The following is a 25202-nucleotide window of genomic DNA, read 5'->3' as shown; positions in this document are numbered from 1 at the left end:
AATGTGTAAATATTATTTAATAGTTCTCCTCAATGGGAGAGATAAAGAAGCAGAGTATTGATGAAAAACAACTTATTTCAATGAAGGTACTTACAGCTCTCCAATTGCATTGTACAAGTCTGGACATCCATGGGGAAGTTCTTCAAGTCCATTGGACAAGACAAGGTTAGAGTCAACCTAGGAAAAGGAGGAAAAGACCAAAACCATTAATTCTATTGAATCTCATTCTAAATAAACAAAAAACCTGTTTTGTATTAAACAAAGTGGCATTATAAAGGCTAATAAAATCTGACACTCATCTAAGAAATTTCTATTTTTTTTAAAGCAGACATCAGGGACAGGTTAATTTTGCATACTTTGTCTCTATCCCATTTCTCTCATTCCCCTACCTTCTTCCCTTTCTCTTTTGGTACTGGCCTAGATTTCATTCTTTAATTAGAGATACCCATAGAGAAACTATGTAAGGAAAACAGTTGACCTCTATGTCTATAGATGGGAGTCAGGCAAAAGGCCAACCTTGCCTGTTTCCTTTTAAAAGGTAAGATTCAACAATATTATAATTATAGCTGGGTGGGTGGTTTCTCCTCAATGACTATCAACTCTAAAGTAATCAGAACTGCTAGTATAGTGAAATTGGTGTCAACCTGTAGATGCCCTCTTGTCATATGTAGTCATGCTTAGCTACATTATTACTAAACTTGATATCCTACAAAGATTAATGTTAAATTATGTAAGGTAACATTTCCACGTTGATATAGTATATTTTTCCCTGTAAAAGCAGTATAACTGTTAAGGCATACTCACCAAATGAATATTTGACTTAACATATACTGTCTTATATTATGTGGTCTTATACTGTGTCCTCTTCCCCCTTTAATCCTAACTCAATTCACTGCTCCTTCATTTTAAATACACTCCATCAACACACTCCAAGCTGTTCTGGGAGCATAGTATTTCCTGTGACAGCAAAGGGAACTTTTTCCTTACAGGATAGTTGCACAAAGAATCCCCACTTTTTCTCCAACTTGATTTGTGGTGAGAAATCTAATGGTACAAGATGTCTGGAGATCCTCATCCCATTCAAAAACTAGCTAGTTTTGTGACCTCAGTCAAGTTCTTTAAACCACTCCCATAACTCATTTTATTTATATTAGTAACTAGGAGATTGGTCACAAATTAAGTAAGGTTCCTTCCAAATCTAAAACTTTGATTTCCATGATTTAGTGGTGTGCCTCTCACATCTTAGTTAGGAGTCTCCCAGTTTTTGTTTCTCTTTCTTATTTACCCTCAACTTTTATTCCTTCATTCTTTTTTACTCCATTTTTGAACACTACTGATTCTAATTCCCAAATAAAAAGCATGAGAGTGACGCTAGTGATACACATGAAACACATAAAATATAAAAAAGGTTTGGAGAAAAGATAAATTTTATGAAGCATCATTGTTAACAGCCTGTACAGTACCTAAAGCTTCCCAGGAGCTTCCTCCATAATCTCTTCTGAAGTTTCTATTTCTTCTTTTTTCTAATGAAAACTTTTGTCTTGTGCACAAGCATTATAAACAACTATTTCTATTCATTTCTATAGTTTTCCCCCTTTTATTTAGTTATTAGTATTATCTTCATTTTTATTATAAATGTATGTCATTATCAATCACTTTATTAAATAAATTAACTTGTTGCCTTGGAACCTAATCATTATTTATAACATAGATGCTATGGGAAAATACTCTGAATTCTCAATAATAGACAAAATTAGTATAATGTAAAAATATTAAATAGTTTTGTTTCTTCCTACAAATGAGATTTTATGGAGGGAAAATGAGATCTGTGAAATTATTTTTAAAAAGGCAATCTGTGAACAAAATTCATGTGCAAACATCAATAATTTGGTGTGCATATATATGTGTGTGTGTTTGCTAAAATGGTGGAAAGGGAGAATATTGAGGAATATGTTTTAATCTATCTTTCATTGACTCTATATAAGTAAAGTTTCTTTTGCCTATTTTGAAACAAAAAAAATTTCTTAATATGGAAAAGCTCCTCCTTCTTCATACTGCTTATGAGTTTCTCCTTAGTTTTAGGTAAATTACAGTTAGAAATATTTGAACTTATATCTTGGTTTATTTGAAAAGTTGAGAGGTGGTTCCCAAGAATTTATTCCTTTCCAAATATAATTCAGCTGCACTCTTCCCACTAAAGAAATAACCTAACTAAAAACAAACAAAACCACACTTCTCACATCTGGTTTCACAGTTTGCTTTTTTTCCTGAATAGAAATGTTAACATTCATTCATAGAATTGCTTCCTTTCTCCATTTACTCTCTCTCTCCCTAAACTATTTAAGTTTTCAATACTTTAATAACAATGTTTCAAAGCATTCAGTATTATTTAGGTCAGTAGTATTACCAACAGGGTAACCACTCATTGAGAAAAAAAAAAAACCTCCTCAATACAAAAAAAAATCAATCTTCATTTGGCTGCTTTGATCAATCAGCCAAGATTTCAGTAAGTGCAGCCTTTTTTACTCCCATTTTTGCCTTTTCTGATTTCCTCCTTAAGAAGTCTTTGCACTTATGACTGAATATTTGCCAATAGCAAAGACTGGGAAGTTAACATTGCCCTTAAAATCATGTCATCTCAGGTACAAATGAAAATTAGAATCTATTCATTGAAAACTGGGAACAGCCTACAATATGTCATCTCTAGGTTACCATGCACCTGTGGAGATTTGGGCTTTGGACTTTACCTTTACAGAAAAAAAAACCCATTAGGTGTTTTGGAAAGTGTAATGTTTTAAATGCTGGAGCTATATTAACAGTATACATTTGTTACCGAAATATAGCAAAGATATGAATGAACTGTTCATAAACAATTACATGAATAGCTGTGTCTTCCATCCTCTCCAAAGGACTCAATGACACTATGTATTCTACTTGAGCAATGTGACACCTTCCAACATTACCTTGTGGCTTATTCTTGTATAAATCAGTAAGGATAGCAAAGACTATATGAAGACACTATTAAAAGGCAGTAGGGATACGAGGACAAAAAATGAAACAGTTTCTGTCCTCAAGGAGTTTACATTCTATGAGAGAAGACAATATATTCATATATAAGTATATCCAAGATACCCTCATGGCAATTGGGAAGAGGGAGCACTAGCTGTGGGAAGATCAGGAAAAGCCTCATGCAGAAGAAAAAGCTTCAGTTTAGCTTTGGAGTAAACTAGGGATTCTAAGAGACAGAGATGAGGAGGGAGAGTGCATTGCAGGGATAGAAGCAGGAAAGATGGAATCTACCATTTGAGTACCTCTGCTTCTTTCAGGGAGTCCTGCAGACTTCTAGTCATTCCTCCTTAAAATCTGGTCTCATCCCCAACAAGGCATAAATAACTAGTAACTTCTTATAGAACTTTTAGAGGGAGGAAAAATTCTAAACTAATGATGCTATTCTGATAGTAGAATCTCAGACATTGTGTAGTGAATAGAAAGGTCTTCCATATGATCCCTGAAATCTCATCGCACCTGGGTAGGATTTGGCCCTTCATAAAAATCTGATGATTGATTGAGTGTGTGATTGACCTCCTCCTCTGCCTAATAAAAAGGCAAATCTTACTGGGCTAAGCTGATTACTTCATCTTGTCCTTAATTCTATGAATAGTGCAATTATCAACCATTCATTGCTGCTAACATGAGCATATCACTTGCTGTTCAATATGGATAATGGCATGTGCCACTTACATAAGAATGAGTAAAGTTAGAAGTTCTTTTCTCATAGAATTATATTGTATTTCAACTACAAGAAGACTAAGAGATAATGTAGCCACTAACCTAATTTTACAGATTTAGAAACAAACAAAACCTGAGGCCCAAAAAGTGGAAGTGACTTGCCCATGGTTACACAGAAACTAGATGGTAGACCTGGAATAGATCTCTATAGTATCTACCTAGAAATGGGCTGATTTCTAGCTAGTGGTCTTTTGACTATATCATCCATTCCTCTCTACTGGCTTAAAACCAGATGGAGAGAATGCAGGAGGGAGACAGTGTCAGGTTTACCTAACCTTCTATGTTCAGGAAGGCAAGATTGATTTTTGTGGTCCCCTGTATGCCAAGGGGAACCGAACCCAAACAGTATCTGTTAAGTTTAGACAAATTGCAGTGGGGTCCTCAGGTGGGGAAGGGGTTGTTATATATTGAAGCTGTTATCTAAGCAGTCTTAATTAGTCATTCATCATTACAACTGATAAAACATGTTCCTTGAATCATAAAGGACAACTATAAAGATTCCAATGATGAGTGGGCAGGTCAATTATGAGCTCAGAAACTAATAATGCAACATGAAATGCTCATTCTCAGTTAAATATTTTATACAAAAACAGCCGTTTGAAAACTAGAAGAATTCAGTGATGGAAAGATGAACATTTTAATGAGTAATGTACTTGCCTAAAGCAAGTCCAATGAATGTACTATTTTTAAAGCTTGATTTAAATAGTCATAGTAACTTGTCTTCATTAGGACAGGCAGGCAAGCAATGCCACTGGACCAATCAAGTAAAATCTGTGGAATTATAGATATTGCTTTTGTGCTTGGAAAGATGTCCAGCAACTTATAAAGAGTAGGAAAGGGATTAGAAAAAACTTCCCTGAACTAATGCAGGTCTGACACTTATTTGCAATATATAGTCATAGAAAGATTCCTAGAGCATTGCGACATTAAAGGATTTGCCCTGGTTCACAAAACTAGTAGCTGTCAGAAGTTCACAAAACTAGTAGCCAGGTCATCCTGGCTTCAAGGCCACCTCTCTGTCTAATAGTCCACACTGCCTCTGAGTGCACTATGTGCACTGCCGATATTCATTGATACTGATGATTTGACAAGGAAGATGGCTTTCTAGAACCTTGGACCTCAGATGTAAGGTACTTAGGAGACCTACTAACTACATACCAGTTCTTCCTTGGATGGGTGACATAGAATTTAATCAATATAAAGTATAAAATACATATTCTAACTCTTCACATACTGTTACCCACATTTTATTTTATTAGATTTGTCAGCACCTATAATTTTATCATTGAAAGAAACTCCCAGTGGGAAATTCCCTCATGAATACAGATTGCCATTTAACCTGTAATTTATCCTCTTAGTCTTACCGGAGACAGGAGAGGTTAGATAACTTGCTCACAGAGATATCTATTATATATCAAAAGCAGAGATGAACACAGATTTCCTTGACTCTAAAACAGACCCTCAGTCTACTCTACCAACTGCTTCTCTTCTGAGGAACAAAAAGATGAGATTCTAGAACAAATAAATATAATCTATCATTATTCTTTCTTCCAAGTCTATGAATGCTTTTGACCTAAGTAGAGCCTATGATTGAGAAGAATAATCTGGGCTTACAGAAGGTAAAATTCTAATCTGGAGGAGAGTGAGCTTTAGTTTAAATCTTAAATTGATTAGGAATTATGGAGGTTCAGATGATCTAGATTTAGTGGCACGTTTGATTTAGTGCCTGATTCAAAAGAGTAGAGACAAGAAGAAAACCAGTTTCTAAAATCATAAAATTGACCTCCAGATATAGTTGTGGAAAAAGAGAATAGTGGTGGATCCTCAGATATTAGGTACTAATAGAGCCAATAATTTTCCTAGTTTTTCAAAGTCTTGACCTTTTATTTTAATTTAAGTGGCAATAGCCTGAGCCCCCATTCTCAGTCCTATCCTCTTGAAAGTATGTTGAACTGATGAAGGATATGGCATAGTGTCTTTTTTTTTGATCCAAGGAAGTCTATCAGACCATAGGCTCACACAATTACTTTCAATAGGGACCAGACTAAAATCTACTTGCAGTGATCCATTTTATTAGTGTAGAGCCCTAGTTGAAACTGTGGAGGCAAATGTCTTTAGCATTCCCAATTTCCCAAATCAGAGTTCATAACTGTTCTGTGACTATTTTCTTTTAGTGGTACCCCTTTTCTTCCCGTCTAGCCACCAAGCACCCTTATGTTCTCTTCCTATCAAAACCTCTTATCAAGAAAGGATATGGGAGGTGGAGTCAAGATGGAGGCTGAGAGGCAGCAAAAGTTCAGACCTCAGCAACCCTTCCTCACCAAATAAAAAACACAATGCTTTGAGGAGACTGAAAACCAAATCCAACTACAGGACAGAGCTAGGGAACCCTCCTGCTGGATGCAACGTAAAAGGTAAGCCCCCCAAAAAGCCTGAATTCTAGAACATGCAGGTTTAAGGGGAAGGAAGAAGTAAGATCCGAGGACCTCTCCCCCACCTACAGTGCTGAGCCTCCAGTGGTGGCTGGAATCTCTGGGCAGACAAGGGCACTGGTCTGGAAGGAGTAACTTGCTGCTCAGGGCATTGAAAACGGGCATCAGGGAGGCACCTGGAGAAGCTCAGAGCAGGCAGCCTAGTCACAGCCAAGACACTCCATCTTGACCCCCCCTACTCCTTGAGGTTTTGGCTTCAGGGCACATGCAGCTCTGCAGATCACCTCCACCCTGGCTCAGTCTTATCAATAGGGCAGATAAGAAGCCTTCAGAGGGCAGGGAAGTTCAAGCTCAAACACCCCTCCCCCAAACTTCTCTGAGAGCCTTGCTGGCTAAACCCTAAGGGCAAAGCCTGCAACAAACTACAAGCAACAACCTTCATAATAGGGCAGGAAGCCCAGATCCTTTTTAGCTTCTACTGTCAGCTGGGGAAGATCTGACTAACATGATCAATCAGTAGAACAGAGAAGAATCCCCTTCAAGACAGAATAGCCCAAAGCCACCCATCCAGCACATAATGAGGGGAGGAAGACTACAGGCAATTACAGGGAGGAAAAATGGAGAAAATATGAGTAAACATCAGAAAAAGAAAAACAGAAATTACTATTGACAGCTTCTATCCAGGCAATGAACAAATAACAAATGGAACAGAGGAGAACCAAGGAACACGGAGCAAAACACAGGAATTCCAGTGAACTATATATAGGCTTTGGAAGAAAACAAAATACAATTCAAAGGACAATTAAGAGAGGCTGAAGACAACTGGGAAAAGAGTTTAAAAAGCAAAATAAATCATCTGGAAACAGAAAACAGTGTCTTGAAAGCCAAAATTAATAAGCTTGAAAATGAGGCAAAAGAAATGAAATATGTGGCAAAGAAGATGAAAGATAACCTCCAAAGAAAATCAGACCAGAAGGACGATGATCAAAAAGTCAGGAATGAAATTCAGTCTTTAAAAACCATAATCAACAACTTGAAGCAAATGATTTCACAAAGCAGCAGGAAACTATAAAACAAAATCAAAAGAATGAAAAAAATGAGGGAAATATGAAACACCTCATCTACAAAATGGAAGATCTAGAAACAGGTTCAGGAGATACTGCTAAGAATCATTGAACTACCAGAAGATCATGACAAAAGAAAATGTCTGGACATCATTCTACAGGAAATTATCCAAGAAAACTGCCCTGAAATTCTAGAAAAAGAGGGAAAATTGGAGATTGAAAGAATCCACAGATCACCTCCTGTACTTAATCCCTAACTGACAATACCAAGGAATGTGATAGCCTATCAGACTATCAGACTATCAGACCAAGAAAAAATATTACAAGCTGCTAAGAAGAAGTCATTCAGATACCATGGAACTACAGTGAGGATAACACAGGATCTGGCTGTATCTACACTGAAGGACTGAAAAGCATGGAATATGATATTCCAGAAAGTAAGGGAACTAGGTCTATGACCAAGATTCAACTACCCAGCAAAACTGACTATATTCTTGCAGGGGAAAGTATGGTCATTTAATAAAATAGAAGACTTCCAAACTTTCATAAAGAAAAGACCGGACCTTAACAGAAAATTTGATGCCCCAAAATAGAACTCAAAAGAATCACCAAAAGGTAATAAAGAAAGGAAAGAAAAAAAACACAGCTTTTTTTTAAGGGATCCAATAAGTTGATTTGTATCCCTATAAGAAAAAAGGATATTGGTAACTCATGAAAATTGTTATTATCACATGGGTATCTAGAAGAATTATACTTAGAAAGAACAGTGATAAACTGTATAGGATGAAATGCCAATATATATCTATCTATTATCTATCTATCTATCTATCTATCTATCTATCTATCTATCTATCTATCTATCTATCTATCTATCTATCTATCTATATGTGTGTGTCTATCTATATGTATCTATATTATATATATATATATAATTATATATATGTAGAGGTAAAAAAAGAGGTTAATACTAAGAGAAATGGGAAAAGAGACAAAATGGGGTACACTAGAAGGGTAAAGAGGTTGGAGACAGTAAATACTTAATTTTTATGTGCATTGAAATTGCCTCAGAGGGAAGAACAATCAGATCCATTGGGGCAGAGAATTGATTCACACCCCATAGAGAAGCAGAAGGGTAACAAATGGACTGGTGGGGAGGGAAGTAATACAATGGCAGGATAGTGTGTGGCATAGAGTAAAAAGACCCTAAAGAAAAATAAGAGGGGAAAAAGAAGGGGGAAATGGAAGCAAAATAAGGGTGGGAAATCAGGGGATTGATTAAAAACAAGACACTGGTGTAGAAGGAAATAGTGAAGGAAGGAAGGGCAGGACTAGGAATGGAAATCAAAATGTTGGAAAATACACATCTGGTAATCATAACTTTGAATGTGAATGGAATGAACTCATCCATAAAAAGGAAGCAAATAGCAGAATGGATTAGAAACAAAAATCCTACCATATGTTATCTACAAGAAACCCACATGAGGCAGGTAGACACACAGGGTAAAGGTAAGTGGATGGGGCAAAATCTATAGGGCATCAATTGAGAAAAAGAAGACAGGAGTAGCAATCATGATATCTGACAAAGTAAAAATAGATCTAGTTAAAAGAGATAGGGAAGGTAATTACATCCCGAAAAAAGGCAGTATAGACAATGAGGGAATATCAGTACTCAATATGTATGCACCAAATGGTATAGCATCCAAATTTCAAAAGGATTACTAAACTAGTGGAGCTCAAGGATGAAATAGATAGTAAAAGTATACTAGTGGGAGGCTTGAACCTTCCTCTATCAGATCTAGATAAATCAAATCAAAAAATAAATAAGAAAGAGGGAAGAGATGAGAATGAAGGAAAGATTATGATTCTTGTAACCAAGGGAAAATATTCTAAATTGACTAATTAAATAAAATTTTCAAAAGTAAATAAAATAAAGAAATAAAAATAAAGAAAAAGAAAGGATGTGAACCTTATTTATGGTATGATATGAGTGGATGATAGTTTCAGTGTTATATCTTTCAAGAGAATTTGACCTATAAAGGGTTCACTTCTGTATGGGAGTTCAAAGCCTTAATGTAGAGCAGCAATGCTCCTATAGCTTCCTTTTCTTTGACTTGGTTGGGAATTGAAGGCATTATAGCAATGAGAAATAAACTTTACACAGGGAAGCATTTCCTTCCATAGAATCAACATAATATCACACTATTTGTTCATCCACTTCACCTCTAGGTAACACTGAGCCAATTTCTCAGCTTTCTGAATTGATTTTGTGGCTTTTCCAGGTTCATCTTCTATTATTATACAAGTGAGATTTGACTGTTTGCATCAAACACTAGAAAAGGATGGCATTTCAATCTAGCTGGATCGTAAATGGAACTAGCCTAGGGAAAATTAGGAATTTAAATAAAAATCACAGTTCTCAATAGTGTAAAACTACTACTAATCTCCCTTAAACATTCACCACCTTATTGAATGCTCTGATTCATGAAGAATGAACATTTTGGTGAATTTTAAGGGAATATTTTGGTCAAATGATGCTTTAAAAAAAATCTCTATGAAAGAACATGGAACAAAGAGATCCGTGAAATAAAATGGTAACTTTAAAGGATCATTCATATTTAAAGATAATGGGCTTTTGTTCACCTCAAACAAATATGTCAATAAATTCTGTAACTCACTTTATTGTGAAGTATATCACAGTTATCCTTCTATTACTTTACAATTATTTGTTGCTCCATTATGTTTTCTAGTGACTTTTCCAAGCTATTTTCTGCTTTAGGCTCCAACCTCAGTTCTAGCAGACAAAGACATAGTTCTCAATAGGACTACCTTATGTATGGATGAAATACAAAGCATATACGATTGATTTCATTAATATTTGGAAGACCCCACTGAAATGCTCAGCCTACTAGCCTCATGCCTCCACCTGCTACCCCCCCAGGTTTCTTTACTTTGACTTATTACTAAAATTCCATTGTTTGAACTTCATTCTTCAGTTTTAGACTTTGATCTTCTTTTGGGCTGTTATCAGTTTTATATCATGGTGAAATAAATTAATAGATCCTTTTGGGGAAAGAAAAGTTGAGAGAGAAGAGAAAAGAGATGCTGTGGAGATGTCAGGAGCCTGAGGTGTCCTCTCACAAGGGTGCTACTTAGTGGAAAAAAGAAACTCAGAACAATGAGGCTTAGAATTTAAAGACAAATTCACCCAGTATCACATTTTTGGCTAGGCTCTAGAAACACAGGATCACTCAGCTGCCCCAACTCAATTAAGTTGAGGCAGAAGAACCATACTTTACTTTTGACCATAAATACTTCTGACATTGGTTCGAATAGATCACTTAGCCAAGTGCAATATCCAGGTGTCAATGGTCACAATGGATAACCACCACTGCTTTGTTTATTAGCTGACCTGTGCCATTTACTCTTTCATTAAAAAAGAGGCAAGCACAAATCAATTGCTGAGTATGTGGAGTTATGTTTATCCAATATCATAAAGGTGTCACAGAAGACCTTCATTATGCCTTGGATGAAACAGGCCAGGAAAAAAAATATATGCCATTCAATACTACTTGTATTCAGTACCTTGAAAGAATACATTCATATGTTGTTGGCTAAAGTTAATGTTAAGACAATATGGAGGAGGCCAAGTTTATACACTATCAGATGAATCTTCAAAAGGCAAATTATGCCTAGATTTTCTTACTGTTAACAATGACTCTCTTAATTATATGAAGGAAAAGATGTTGTTCTGTAGCAAATATCTCTGATAAAGGGCTAGTATTTAAGATGTATAGAAAATGAACATAAAAATTTAATACCAAGACTCATTCCTTATTGTATATGGTCAGAAAATATAATCATTCTCAAAAGATTTGTATGCTATTAATGACCATGTAAAAAGTGCACCCCAAAAACTCTAACAGAAAAAGAAAATCTGAGGTTCTACCTCACACTTGGCAAACTGGCAAAGGTGAAAAAAAGTGGAAATAATGTTGGGGTAGTTGCAGAAATATAGGCACACTGAAACACTAAATATGATGTCAATTAGTCCAAGCATTTTGGAAAGAAATTTGAAGTTTTGCTTAAAAAAGACTATAATCTCTATACAATTTGAATAAAAGACACCAGTGTTAGGTATATACCCCAAAGGCAAACATAGATAAAAAGAAAGGTCCCATAAACACTAGAATGTTTATAGAAACAATTTTGGAGGGAGACAAAAAAAAAGAAATTGGGGAAAATAGTTGTTCATTAATAGGGGAAGAATAAGGAAACTATGGTAATTGAATTAAATGGAATGGTACTGAGCTATAAGAAATGATGTATATGAAAAATTCAGAAAAGCATGAGAAGATTTTTCTGAACTAATGCAGAGTGAAAGTAAGCAGAAATGTGAAAACAAATATAATAACTACAACAATGCTAATGGAAAGAAGACAAAACAAATCTGAAAAATATGTACTGATAATGAGTGAGTTTAGGTTTGGAAATAAATGGAAAAAAATCACTTTCCTTCTTTTCTAATTTATGGAAATTTGGGTGTGGAAAAGTGTCATTCTCAGTTTATATGTCATTTAATTTACTGAACTATTTCTTTGTTTTAATAATTTATCTTTTTAAAAAAGAAGTATTTTTGAAGGTAGCAAACAGAAGTTTGTTAACATGTGTTAACAAAAACAACTGAAAAAAAGGGGAAGGAGAGATCTTTAGGTACTAGAAAAGATCTCATGAAATAAAATCATATTTGTCATTTCAATGTCATTTTTATTCTGAGCTGTTCCTAATTGAAGAGAGGACTAGACTTATAGCTATGAAGTCCTGACTCTGAATCCTGTTTCGAACATTTTCTTTCTGACCAGAGGTTAGCATAGTGTTTGACATATAAGCTCTAAGTAAATGTTTATTAATTGATTGATTGAAATAATACAAGCAAATCACTTAACCTCTCATGACTACTAGCTCTTTATTTGTGAAACAACAACATCTGTTATGTCTACCTGTCAGAATTTTTGAAAAGCTCAAATGGGATGACAACCAAAAAGAATTCTGCCAATTTTAAGATATCTAAATGTAAATTTTCATTATTAATATCCTTTTATCATTACTATGAAAATAAAGCATTATTTTCATTTCTCAAATGGGAAGGAAAGATGTTCAGTGGTGGAATTCAGGGGTGACTGCTTAGTTTTTCTAACTCCTTTTCTTTCATTTATCTTACTGTTTAAACTACATAATGATACCATTATGTTGAATATGGAGAGACTACTTTATTGTTTTTTTTTTCTGAAAAGGAAGAGTCTGGTTAACAAAAGCTGTTTTGAACTCTGCTATAAGAAGTTGTAAATAAAAATCTCTCTTTATATATATGTGCATATATACATATATAAATTATATTTCAGAAACATATAAAAGTTCTAGGCATCATAGGTTATCTTGTCTTGCAGTGGAAGGCCACTGTATTTAGAATCAGAAGACCAGAACCTGTATCTGCTTACCTACATTTAGTACCTATTTGACTTTGGACAAGTCTTTTTCCCTTTCTGAACCTCATTTCCTTCAGAGAGGTAGATTAGATCATCCCAAACTAGATTGTCTCTAAACTCCCTTGCAACTCTAGATCCTACAGTATTATCTTATAACTTAGTGTCAGGTTTTCTATTCAATGGAGGTTTGATTTCTAATTCATGTGGTCATGATGAAGGACACCCAATGAGAAGAATGCTTAGGTTTGTAGATGAGGAAATTGTTTTTCATATTTTTCGATGGAGAACCTTTTTTTGGAAATTTTTACAAAGAGAGAACTCTGAAATATTCCATGTGTCCCCTAAGGGCCACTCTTAAGGTATGAATGTTTATTGTAGGCTTAAGGGAGACTGAAGAGTCTTTGAAGAACAGCAGAAATGGTGAGCCAAATATAAACTCGATTAAACTTTACCATAAATCCCAAACTTTCTTTTGGCTTCTTGACAGAAGGAAAATTCAAGGAAGGGGGATTAATAGAACAGAACTGTCATTTTGCTTGTTGGTTTGGTCTGTTCCAGCTTCTGAATGCAGCCGATTATTTTCCAGGCCAAACATTTCTGTATGATTGTATAAAAGCATTTGTGGGAGCCCTCATCTGTGAACATATTCTGGAGGCTATATTTATGTCTGTGTTTTGTCTCCAGGGATTCTCTCATAGATTACTGTGTTGCTTACTAAAGATCTACTCTGGAACTGGGAGATTCCTCGTTTGAGTTTGTAGCCCAGGTAGTCAGTATCTTTCTGAACTGTAGGGGATATATACGTAGATAACTGATAACACATCATCCCAAATCTGTGCCACAATTATATGCCCTATTATGGAGAATTTGGGCATCCAGTCTAGGGTGAAAGGATTAGAGATCCAAGAGTAGGATGTATTTTTTTTTTCTGAACCCTGGAGCTCCTCCATTAGAATATCAAACCCAGAATACAGGGGAAGGCTTAAAACTCCTTGAGTTTTGATGCTTTGTCTTTGGAAAAGGGGAGAGAGTTCTGGTGGGTTCTGAGATGTTAGATGTAAAAGCCACATAAGGTAAATGTCCCAGACTGGAGAGGCATTTACAGAGGCTACCTACTACCTCCCAGCCAGGTCTAAACATAGGTCTCAAATGAATGTTAATGGAGTGGAAAGGTACTTTAAAAGAATTTAAAACACAATTGCCCTATCACACACAGCTTGGCAAAAATTGGGATAGTGGTCACTCCAGTGGCATTCTAATGAGGACAGTAGCCTGAACCTTAGGGCTTTTTTTTCTTTCTCTTTCTTTGTTTGGCCTAATTATGCATACACTATGCCTGGTGAAAAGCCTTATCCAAAGGAACTCCATACAGGTGAGGACAACACACTGAGAATGCAATATGGGAATACACATTTTTCCTCTACTCAATCTACCCCCTCACAGCCATACCTTCTACTGATTTATTATCCTCCCTCATTTCTCTTTTAAAATCTCTTACTGATATTCTCCAGTCTGCCTCTGCCAGCTTCTTCCTCCCTTTTTCTCTCTCCCCCATGGGGAGAATTGGACTCCTTATATCTCTATGGTTACATGGCTTTTCCTGGGAGTTCTAAACCTCAGTATTTATTTAAATGATGGCATTTATGCTATAGTCATTAAATTAGCAGGGTTGTACACTCCAAATTGCTTCATTAAGTCAAGTCATAAAAATAATGAGGATTTGGAAACAGCTTTGGAAAAGGAGAATACATTTTTCCTGGATTGCAAGGATATCAAGTAAACATTATCTAAATATTCTCAGAAGGAAAAGAATTCGCAATTTCTAATATTTGGCTTCCATTAGTAAGTTCTGTTCCATCCCATGTGCAGAAGCAGAAGTCATATAACTAAAAACACAATGACAGGTTACATTTGAGCCACACAAATACACTTTGGACTTTTTTTCATTTATAGCATCTAAGAAATGAGTTTCCTCTCCCATTTTCTATGACAATCAGGCAGTCAACAAACATTTATTAAGCACTTCCTTTATTCCAGGTACTGTTAAACGAAGGGAATATAAAGAAAGGGAAAAACAATTAGTCTCAGTCCTCAAGGAGGTCACATTCTAAAGGAGGAATCAATATATAAAAATAGTTATATATAAGATTTATACAAAACAAGAAGAAGGTAAACTTTTGAAGGGAAAGCAATAGCATTTGAGGAGACAGGAAAATAACTTTTATTGAGGGTGCAGCTTAAAATGAAGCTTGATAAAGATTGAGGATTTTAAAAGAAAAGGAGAGGAGAAGGGAGAGCATTTTAGTCATGGGGAACAGCCATGGGGTAAAGGCAACAAAATGGCAGACATGAATGAAGAATAACAAGTACGCCAGTGTAACTGGACAGTAGACTGCTTAGAGAGGAATAAAATGTAAAAAAGAATGTAAATGTAGAGGGCCAGCTTTTAAAGAGCTTTAAAAGTCAAATAAAGGACTTTCTATTTGATTCAAGGAGTAATAGAGAACCACTGGAATTTATTGAGTATGTGTGATTTGGGCAGACTTCTTTAGGAAAATATCTCTAGCAGTTGAGTAGAGAATAGAATGGAATAGGAGAAACATGAAGCAGGGAGGCCAGTTAGAAGGCTATTAAGACATTCTAGAGGAAAGATGATAGAGACCTAAAGTAAGATGATGACTGTGTGGGTTAGACTATAGGAGAGCTCTTGTAAAGATACTAGTGACCAGATTTGCTACTAAATTGAAAATGAGGGGTGAAAGAGAGTAAAGAATTAAGGACAGAACTGTGGTTCTGTCTTTGGAAAAAAATAGAAATGCTTTGAAGAGGGGAGACTTTGAGAGGAAAGATAATGAGTGAAACTTAACATCATGGAATATCAAGCTTGTGATTTTTTTAGGTATGGCTAATTACAAGTATGGACAAGACAAACATTACCTACATAGAGTTTATATTTCCTCTACCTCCACTTGAGGCATTCATTTATGTTAAGGCATTGTCATATTCAAGAGCTCTCCTTAAGAATGCAATGCCCATTGACAAACACTTTAGTATTTATTTTGTATTATTATAGTATTATTATTTAAATGATTCAGCTTGATGAGCTAATTCATTTAGATTAGAAACTCAGTTATCTTCCAAATCCTGGCAAAATGAGATGTATGGGACTGATAAGGAGGGTTTAAGGTAAACAGAGAGACATTTGGAAAATGGGATGGTGCTCATGAAAAGGAACAAGTTTCTTGTTCTTGGAGGAGCCATGAACAAAAGAAAACTAATCACCTGAAAGGGTTATGAAAAAGTGGAGAGAGACCAGAGGCAATGTGCTACAGAGGAAAAATCTCTGGATCAGGATTCAAAGGATCTGTTTTTTAATCCCACTACTTATTATTTGTGTTTCCTGTGAATCAATCTTTCTGAACCTCAGTTTCTTAATTTTGAAACTGAGGAAATTTGATTAATTGACTTGTACTATTTAGCATTAAAATGGACCTTAAAGATCATCTTATCTTTATTTATGAGGAAACTGAGGCCAACAAAAGTTAAATGTCTTGTGCAAATATCATTCATCAAGCAAGCAGCAGATCTGGAATTTGAATTCAGATGCTCTGATTCAAAATACTATACCGTTTCCTGTAAAAACTAGCACCCTTCCATCTGTAGAGTATGTGAATATTTGCCACTTCATCATTTTGACTACAAATGATACAAATGGAACACCAGTTAAATAGAAATAAAAAATAAAGTGGATTTTTAGCAAATGGATGTGTTTGTGTATGTATGTATGTATCTAAGTATCTGTGTATCTGTATATCTGTATATATCTGTCTGTCTGTCTGTCTATCTATCTATCTATCTATCTATCTATCTATCTATCTGTCTGTCTGTCTGTTTGTCTATCTATCTATCTATCTATCTATCTATCTATCTATCTATCTATCATCTATCTAACTATCGAGAAATCTCAGCGCTTAGATTTCTCTTTCTTTGATTGACTTAATTATGTATATGTATGATGTATAGTGAAAAGTCCTTTCCAGAGGAACTCCATATAATTTGGGACTGCAGTATGGGTGTATGCATTTTTCCTCCTTTCAATATACCTCCTCTCAGCCATACCTTCTACTTACTCATTGCTACCTCTCCCCTGTTCTCTTTAAAACCTCTCACTGAATTCTCCAGTCTGCCTCTGCCAGCTTCTTCTTCCCTTTTCATTCTCTCCCTCATGGGGAGAGTTGGACTCCTTACTTGGATTTTCCTAGGAGTTCTCCATATATATTATATAATGTGTACATATGTGTATGAAAAGAGGAAGAGAGAAAGAGAGAGATGGGCATGAAAACTGAAAACTAATTCTTACGTCCTCTTAAACAATGGGACCAATTGTCTTCGGATTCGTCTAGGGACAGAATAAAAGAAAACAGATTGAAGCTGCAACAAGAAAGCATGAAGGTTATGATGTATTCTCTGAGAGTGTCAGAGTGACTTACACAGTCACTGTTTGGAATGGTCAAGAAAGGATATGGAATCTCCTACTCTGGAGGGCTTTGAAACAGAAGGGATTCTCAGTTGGCTGGAACACTTTAAATATGGTACTGCCTGAAGGAAGAGGGATAAACTTGAAGGCTAATAATGAGGGTCTGGATACAGCTTTGGAAAAAGCAGACTGTGATAGTATTCTCAGTGCTCTAACAGACCCTTCCAGCCATTTGATTTTTATAATAGCAAAATTAGCCTAGAAACAAATTTGCTTTATCAGCTCAAAAACTGTCTAATAATCTTCCCTATTTTCCCTTCTAAGTTTAAGGTCTTTTTCAGTATTTGAGACACTTTAAAACACATTTGCTTCTCTCCTCCCTTTGACCTGTTTCCACACATTTTCCTTCTCCCAATGACCCTTTTTAAATGATGAGCCAATACCAGTTATTTATGTATTTATGTGTTTATTTAATAATTATTTTTTAAAGAACCCTTACCTTCTGTCTTAGAATCAAAACAGTATACTGGTTCTCAGGCAGAATAATGGTGGTACGGGCTAGGCAGTGGGGGTTGAGTGACTTGCTCAGAGTCACCCAGCTAGTAAGTGCCTGAGGCCAGATTTGAACCTAAGACCTCCCATCTCTAGGCCTGGCCCTCAATTGCCTGAGCCACCTAATTGCCCTCAAAACCAGTTATTTTAGAGGGGAAAAAAGTGTCTCTAGGAACATACTTCACTTTGTTTTTGAAATTGCTATTTGGATAAATGGGGAAGTAATGTGGTGTTGAAAGAATACTGAACTAAGAGATAGAAGTGTTGGATTCAAGGCCTAAATCTCCCACTGATTAGATGGAGGTCTGGTCAATTCTGTTCATTTCATTTTACTCCTCTAGAACTCCTTTTCCTCATCAATAAAATAAGAAGAATGGCTTCAGTAATTTGTAAGGTCTCTGGGATTCTAACAACTGATGAGTCCACAAAATTTAGAATTCTGACCAAATATATCCACCTTCCTTGGAGAGAAGAAAAAAGAATAGGATAAAGGGAGGATAGGGGCCCATGGGGCCAAGATGATGAGAAAGACAATGATTGCTCAGAATCCCTAGTTATTCCTTTTTGCTTTTCTTGTCTTATCTCACCATGTCTATTTCTGCAGTTTGAATTTAGAATCTGGCTTTGCATCTTTCTTTCAGGGTTATCCAAAGAACCAAAATGTAGTTTGTGTCCCAAGAGAAGGAGGGATGAGAAGGTTCATGGTGACTGTTATTTCTGACTTACAAATAAAGAACCAGAACTCCAACATTCTGTGTTCCATTCAATATCACTTGCAAGCACACAAATAGAATTTGAACTCAAAGACACTGACTCGTCCTTATCCAATCCTCATCATCTTGGTGATCTTCTGATTAATTTTTACCAACCTTCCATTGTGATGACTATTTGATTCTTTAAGGCATGGTCTTTACTCTTTGGCAAAGTCTCTACCTCAAAGCACCAGGAGTTCATGACTTCCCCTGGCCATTGTAGGACAACTTGGCCTCTGCTTTTGAAAGAGTGAGTGAGCCTTTGTTCCCAGCATCATTTTCTCACATTTAGTGCCATAGTTTCTGTGGTCAAGTAAATAATTGTTCATAGTCATATTTTACTTGAATGTTTGTAAAATGATTTTCTCACAACAATCCTGTAAGGTATGGTGGAATCAGTCTCATTATCCTCATGTTACCTATGATAAAATTGAGACTTTAGCAAGGGGAAGAGATTTACTGGTGTTCATGTAGCTAGCAAGTTGGGGATTGAAAGGAGAGGATGGTGAGAGGATTTGAAAGCCTTCTGCAATCCAGTGCTCAATTTACCATTTCAAGATTGTTGGAAATATATTTTCCTGAACTAAAGAGTACAGGACATTAGCATTTCTTTTCCTCCAAATTTCCTATCTTCCAAGGCTCATGCTGAATGTATATCCCTTCATCCGCTGTCCCCTTCTTATCTGTCTCTCCTTTCATTGGCTTCTATCTATGTCTTTTGGTTTTATGATATTTTGCTCAAAAAAAGGCATGATTAAGGCATATTTCTTAATTCATGTGTGTGTGTGTGTGTTGTGGATTTTGGTTGGGGGAATTGCTGGAGGCTAAATGACAGTGCCAATACAATAAATATTCAGGAGAATGAGCATGAACACACTAGAGGAGTTGCTTTGAAGGCAGTAAATAGAATGGAAAAAAAAGCTGAGAAGCAGATTTGGTTCTTCACCCTAACTATTACCCCCTCACTACAGGACAGCGTCATAGAGGGGGAAAGCAGAAATTCGCCTAAATTCTGTCTTTTTTATGTGCATCTGGGAAAGATGATTCCTTGGGAACACAAAATGATATGCTTAAATTTCACCAGAAAGTACCTCCTGCTCAAAGCAAATGAGATCTCATACTATTTTTGATTTAATATCATTTCTTGTGTGCATTTCTCTCCTTTATAAGAATAGACAAGGCTAGGGCAGGAAATATGACCTTGATTAAGATTCTAGCATGTTGTCCCTTATCTTTCTATCTGTCTGTTCTCTTTCTGGTTCTTTGAGCTTCTCTTTGCCTCTGTCTCTGTGATCTCTTTCTTTGTGTTTCTGTCTCTTTTTATTCTAGCTTTATATATTTTATCTGTTTTCTGTTTTTTTTCCTGTTTTGTCTCTGTATCCCTGTTTCTCTTAAAACATATAGAACTAGAGAAATGTTTTTGTATTTTTCTATTTTTTTCTCTCTAGGTTCTGTTTTTCTGTCTTATTTTGTCTGTTTCCCTCTCTGTCTCTATCTCTGTCTCTCTGTGTCTGTTTCTCCTTAAAACCTTGACTTCAGATGTGGAATATTTTGTGCTCACACAAAACTAATAAGCCCACAAAACATGACCTGCCATTTCTTTGGGAATCGAAAAAGTAATAATATTTTCCAACAAACATTTATTATGGACCAGATATGTGTGGATCATCATACCAAAACATTCTGCTCAATCCTATAAGTAGAGATGATGAATGATGTAGTCTCTGTCTTAAGGAGCTTACAGTCTAATAGGGAGGGCATAACATGAAACTGAATAGGTATAACATATTGTATGAGTTTTAAACAAGAATTTAGGCAACTTAATCTACTGGGAAGCTTTAATCTGGGGTCCCTGAATTTGTCTTATTTTAATATTTTCATAACTGTATTTCAATATACTTAGTTCCCTTTGTAATGTCATATACTTAATTTTCTGTATTTAAAACCTTTTTATTTTTTCTAAGAAAAGATCTATAGACTTTACCAGACTGCCAGAGGAGACCATGACACCAAAACCATTAAGAATTCCTGGTTTAGGCAAGTTTGAGGATGAGGAAATCACTTTCAGCTGGTGGAAGATACTTCAGGGAGCAGGGGAAACTTCAAGAAACAAGAGAAGGCTGTTCTAAAGACAACAGGGAAACACCAAAGGCTCTTGAACATGTAACAAAGAGATCAGACCTACGCCTAAGATTCTTTTATCATTGCTATAAAGGATGGGGATGGCTACTGAAGACCAAAGGTGGGAAGACCATTATTACAATAGTCCTGGCCAGGGAGATAAAGACTGTGTGAGGGGAGAGAAGGGAACAGATGTTAGAGAGATAGTGAAAGCAGAATTGACAACTCATTGAATGGATGGGAAAGAGTGAATGAAGCCTGAGTTTTCAAGTAAGATTTGGGTGTGTTTCATGGGGGAATTTGAAAGCGAGATCTACTTTAGGTATTTTAGGGCATACACTGAATTCAGTTTTGGACATCTTGAGTTTCAAGTGCTAGTGGAATAAGTAGATATGCCTAGTAGCCATTTGGAGATAGGGAACTGACAAATACCAAATAATTACCTCACATAATACTTGGGTTATGAAGAAATGTTGTGAGGTTATTCAGCTATAGGAATTCAAGCTGAATTTGTGAACCAGACAGAATTTCCTTTTCTATTGCTCTAGTCCATTTCTACCCCCACTCCATAACTCAACTAACTCAGTGGCATTTTGGCTCTTTCCCTCTCAGAACCCCTATCAAAATTTGAACCATAAAAAAACCCATGCAGGAGAAACTCTGATATCTGGTCACTTATACCTTAGCAAAGGTAAATGCATTTTAGATTTCTTAATCTCTAGTTGAGTAAAAGAAGAATTAATCATACTTAAATTCAATCATTCTTAAGTAAGCGAAGGAAGTACTTGGGGGACAAAAAGCCCTTCCCTGTACCCAGGAAAGCACACCTCCAATTCTAAATTTAAGGTCACCTACAGCTTTATTTAAATACCACTTATTGCACTTCAGTCTCTAATAAGACAGTTTTGTGTCACTTAGATGGGAATGTGACATCTTCATATTCGGACTTGGATCTATTTCTTCTTTCCCTATTTTCCACCCCCATAATTCCATCGCTCTCAATGGTGGAAACCATTTAAAATAGCTCCAAGCAAGTAATTAGAATCCCCACAGCTAGAGTCTACCATGATATTCCATTTTCATTAAATTTCCATAAAAACAGCCCTTGCACACAAGTGAGATAGAAATGGCTTATTCTAAGGTACGTTGTGTTGTCCAACAATCTCTGACATTTTCCCCTCTTCATTTCACAGAAGGACCACAACAAAAGGGGAGAATTGTTCTGCCTGCCACAGAACAAAGCCCCTCTCATCAGAAACAATCTCTAGGCCATTTCAAAGTCTGTGTGAGGAGTAACTAGAAAGGACTCCTCACGCGATTAGCTCAATATCAATGCCGTTGGAACCTTACCTCTCTGAGCTCTGCCAGGATGGAAATGCCTTCCTCTAGCAGACAGAAAATCCTGATGCATTTTAGTAAGGGGCCATGCCAGGTATTCACTAGCCTGCATGTCACATGAGCACTGGAGGCCTATTTGGAGCATCTCATACCCATGTGTTGCTTTTTATAACTTCCCTTTCCATTGTGAGGTTCTGCATATGTCCCATTTGATCAGGTCACAGCAAGTTATGTCGTGTCCAACACTGCATATTATATGAAGCCAGCCTAAGCCAACCCAGCATGATGCAGACTTGACAAAACAATCCTCTCCTGCTCTAAGAGCAAGCAGTAGCTACTTGTTAAACAGCAAATGGGGGCAATTAGGTAGCACAGTGGAGAGAGTGCCAGGGCTGGAGTCACAAGGACCAGGGTTCAAATCTGGCCTCAGACAATTTTCTAGCTCGGTGACCCTGGGCAAGTCACTTAACCCTTACTGTTCTTCTGCCTTCAAACTGAAAGGGAAAGGGTTCAAAACAAACAAAAAAAATGAAGCAAGTATCAAAAATGAACTTTTGATTCCAGGATATTTTATTTTTTAACTAATAGGAGTCTCCAAGTAAATAACTAAGAAGGGAATATATAGTCAAGAACCAAAGCAGAATGCTGTCCACCTCCAGAGAAAGAACCTTTTGGAGTAGGAATACAGATGAAAACATACAATTACAATTTTTCACTTTTTGATTTTATAAAATTATTCACTTACAAAAATGAACAATATGGAAATGTGTTTTGAGTGATAATATATATATATATAATCTAGAAAAAAAATTTAAGAAGAATTAAAGTAGACATCCATCATTTCAAAGTGGGATGGACAAGTTGTCATAAGACTATTTTTTATAAAAGGACTATTTGCAATTAAGAATGATTTTTTTACTTTTATAACTGACAAAACTCCTTTGTAAAGATGATAATAATAATTCCTGGACAAGTCACTTAACCCCCATTGCCTAGCCCTTACCACTCTTCAGCCTTAGAACCAAAACACAATTTTGATTCAAAGATGGAAGACAAGGGTTTAAAAAATAGAATAATAATTATATAATGGCTAACATAATGCCAGGCACTGTTCTGAGCTCTTTATAATTATTATCTCATTTAATCCTCTAAATAACTTATAAGGTAGCTGTTATTATTATCCACATTTTTATAGATGAGGAAACTGAGGCAAACAGAGCTTAAGTAACTTGCCCACAGTCATAAAGCTAGTAAGTATCTGAAGCAGGATGAGCCACCTAAATTTGGTAAAGGAAGAGAGAAGAGAAAAGATTTTCACCTGATGAGTTATAGAAATATTGATTGGGTCAGTACCTTAGGCATTACCCAGACCAAACCCTACATTTTACAGATAAGGAACCTGAAGCTTGTCCAGGGTCACCCAGATAGTTAATTGAAGAGACAAGACAAGAATAACAATATCCTGACTGCCACTTCAGTGAGCTAGCCTTCATATTAAGCAGTTATTTTGTACTTCAGGATTTGTGGTGTCCTCATCTACCTACTTATTCTTTCCTTGACTATATAACCTCATCTGGACAAAAGAGATTATGTCCTGGAGACATTAAAACTTTTATCATGAGAACTTCAACCCCAAGACCTTATCAATCAATAATTAATTATTCTTTTGGGTGGTCCCAAATTTTGGAAAAATCCATTCCATATTCTCTAGCTGTCTACTTCACAGTTTTACTAAGCACCTTGCCACAGAAATGAGTGCTTTCTTCTTTCCTATGTGAAATTAGAATCTGTTACCCTAAGAACTACAATTCCCAGAACCCCACTCTTCTCATCTTATGTGCTGACATAGGGAGGATATAAATTTGGTGTAGCCCCACCTCTCACTCTCTCATTTGCTTGTGGGGCTTTTTAAACAGGAAAGGAGAACTTAGTCACATGGTCTTAATTTTGTTAAATAATTAAGTATTTTTTACTTCTATTTCTTTTTTATTTCTTCTACTTTAAGTGATGTGGAAAGGAAAACTGAAGCAGTTTTTTACAGTGATTATTAATAAATTTTATAAAATTAATACTTGGAGTTGCTGGATATCAATTTAAATCCCATACCTACTTCCTCTTCAGTTCTGAAAGCCACAGTTAAATTAAGTCTGACATTGTTCTTGGATGAAATATCTACTTTTCCATGGCCCTGTTCACTATCCATGAAATTTTCTGTACCAAAATGCCCCTTCCTGGCCATAACTTCCATATGTATGTTGTCTCATCTTGGAATAAGCCTCTTGAGGGAAGGGATGATAATTGTTTTGTGTTTGTATTTCTGGGACTTAGAAGCTGGATGATGCAGTGGACCTAAAGTCAGAAAGTCCTGAATGCAAAATCAGCCTCAGACATTTAATAGGTGTATAACCTTTGACAAGTCACTTTACCACTGTTGGTCTCAGTTATATCATCTGTAAAATGGAGATAATACTAACACCAACCTTCCAGAGATGTGAAGATAATATGAGATACTATTTATACCATATGTAGAAAAAGTAGAAGTGGGGAGGACTCCTTTAGTGCCTACTATGTACCATGAACTCTACTAAGTACCACATTAATATTATCTCATTTAGTCCTCATAATAATCCTGGTTGTTGCTCTTTTTATCTCCATTTTGCCATTGGGGAAACTGAGTCAGATAAAGATCATGTAACTTCCTCAGTGTTATACAACTAGTAAGTATCTGAGGCTGATATTGAATGTGGTTCTTTCTGATTCCAGACATATGTTCACTTTGATACCTAGCTGCCTTTACAATTAAAGTTCTAGGTTGTCATCATCGTTGTCGTCATCATCGTCATCGTAGTAGTATAGTGCTTGGCATATAGCAAGCACTGAAGTTTGTTGTTGTTGTTGTTTTTTAATTCAGTCAATCTTACTGGAGAACTATCTCTACCAAAATTTGAAGGGAAATATTTAAATGTTCTGGGAGATCTATAGAGGCTAAATTATTTGTTAAAGGTAGGATTTGGGATTTTTCTCCAATATTCATGATACCTCCTCATGTAAGCTTTGAATAAAAAGAAACATAGCAGGCATTAATAGATGTTTCTTTAATTGAACTGAATGGATCTGACCATTTACAGTAAGAGTTCATTTTGGAAGCAGCATGAAGTAGTTGAAAGAAGATTTACTGTGTGACCCAGTACAAG

General features: G+C 36.0%; 1 protein-coding gene across 2 annotated transcripts in view; it reads right to left on the bottom strand.

Moving 5' to 3' along the window:
• GLRA2 (glycine receptor alpha 2) overlaps window positions 1-25202 on the bottom strand; it is a 323328-nt gene that overhangs the window by 188799 nt on the left and 109327 nt on the right. For both annotated transcript variants that reach the window (XM_001364618.4, XM_001364558.4), the window contains exon 6: window positions 95-177. In XM_001364618.4, coding sequence (XP_001364655.2) covers window positions 95-177 — 83 coding nt within the window. The remainder of the gene's footprint in view (window positions 1-94; window positions 178-25202) is intronic.

Source organism: Monodelphis domestica, chromosome 8 (genome assembly GCF_027887165.1).
Source record: "Monodelphis domestica isolate mMonDom1 chromosome 8, mMonDom1.pri, whole genome shotgun sequence".
NCBI classification, from domain to species: Eukaryota; Metazoa; Chordata; class Mammalia; order Didelphimorphia; family Didelphidae; genus Monodelphis; species Monodelphis domestica.
The sequence above is the reverse complement of the archived record's forward strand: the minus strand, read 5'-3'. Positions and strand labels throughout refer to the sequence as shown.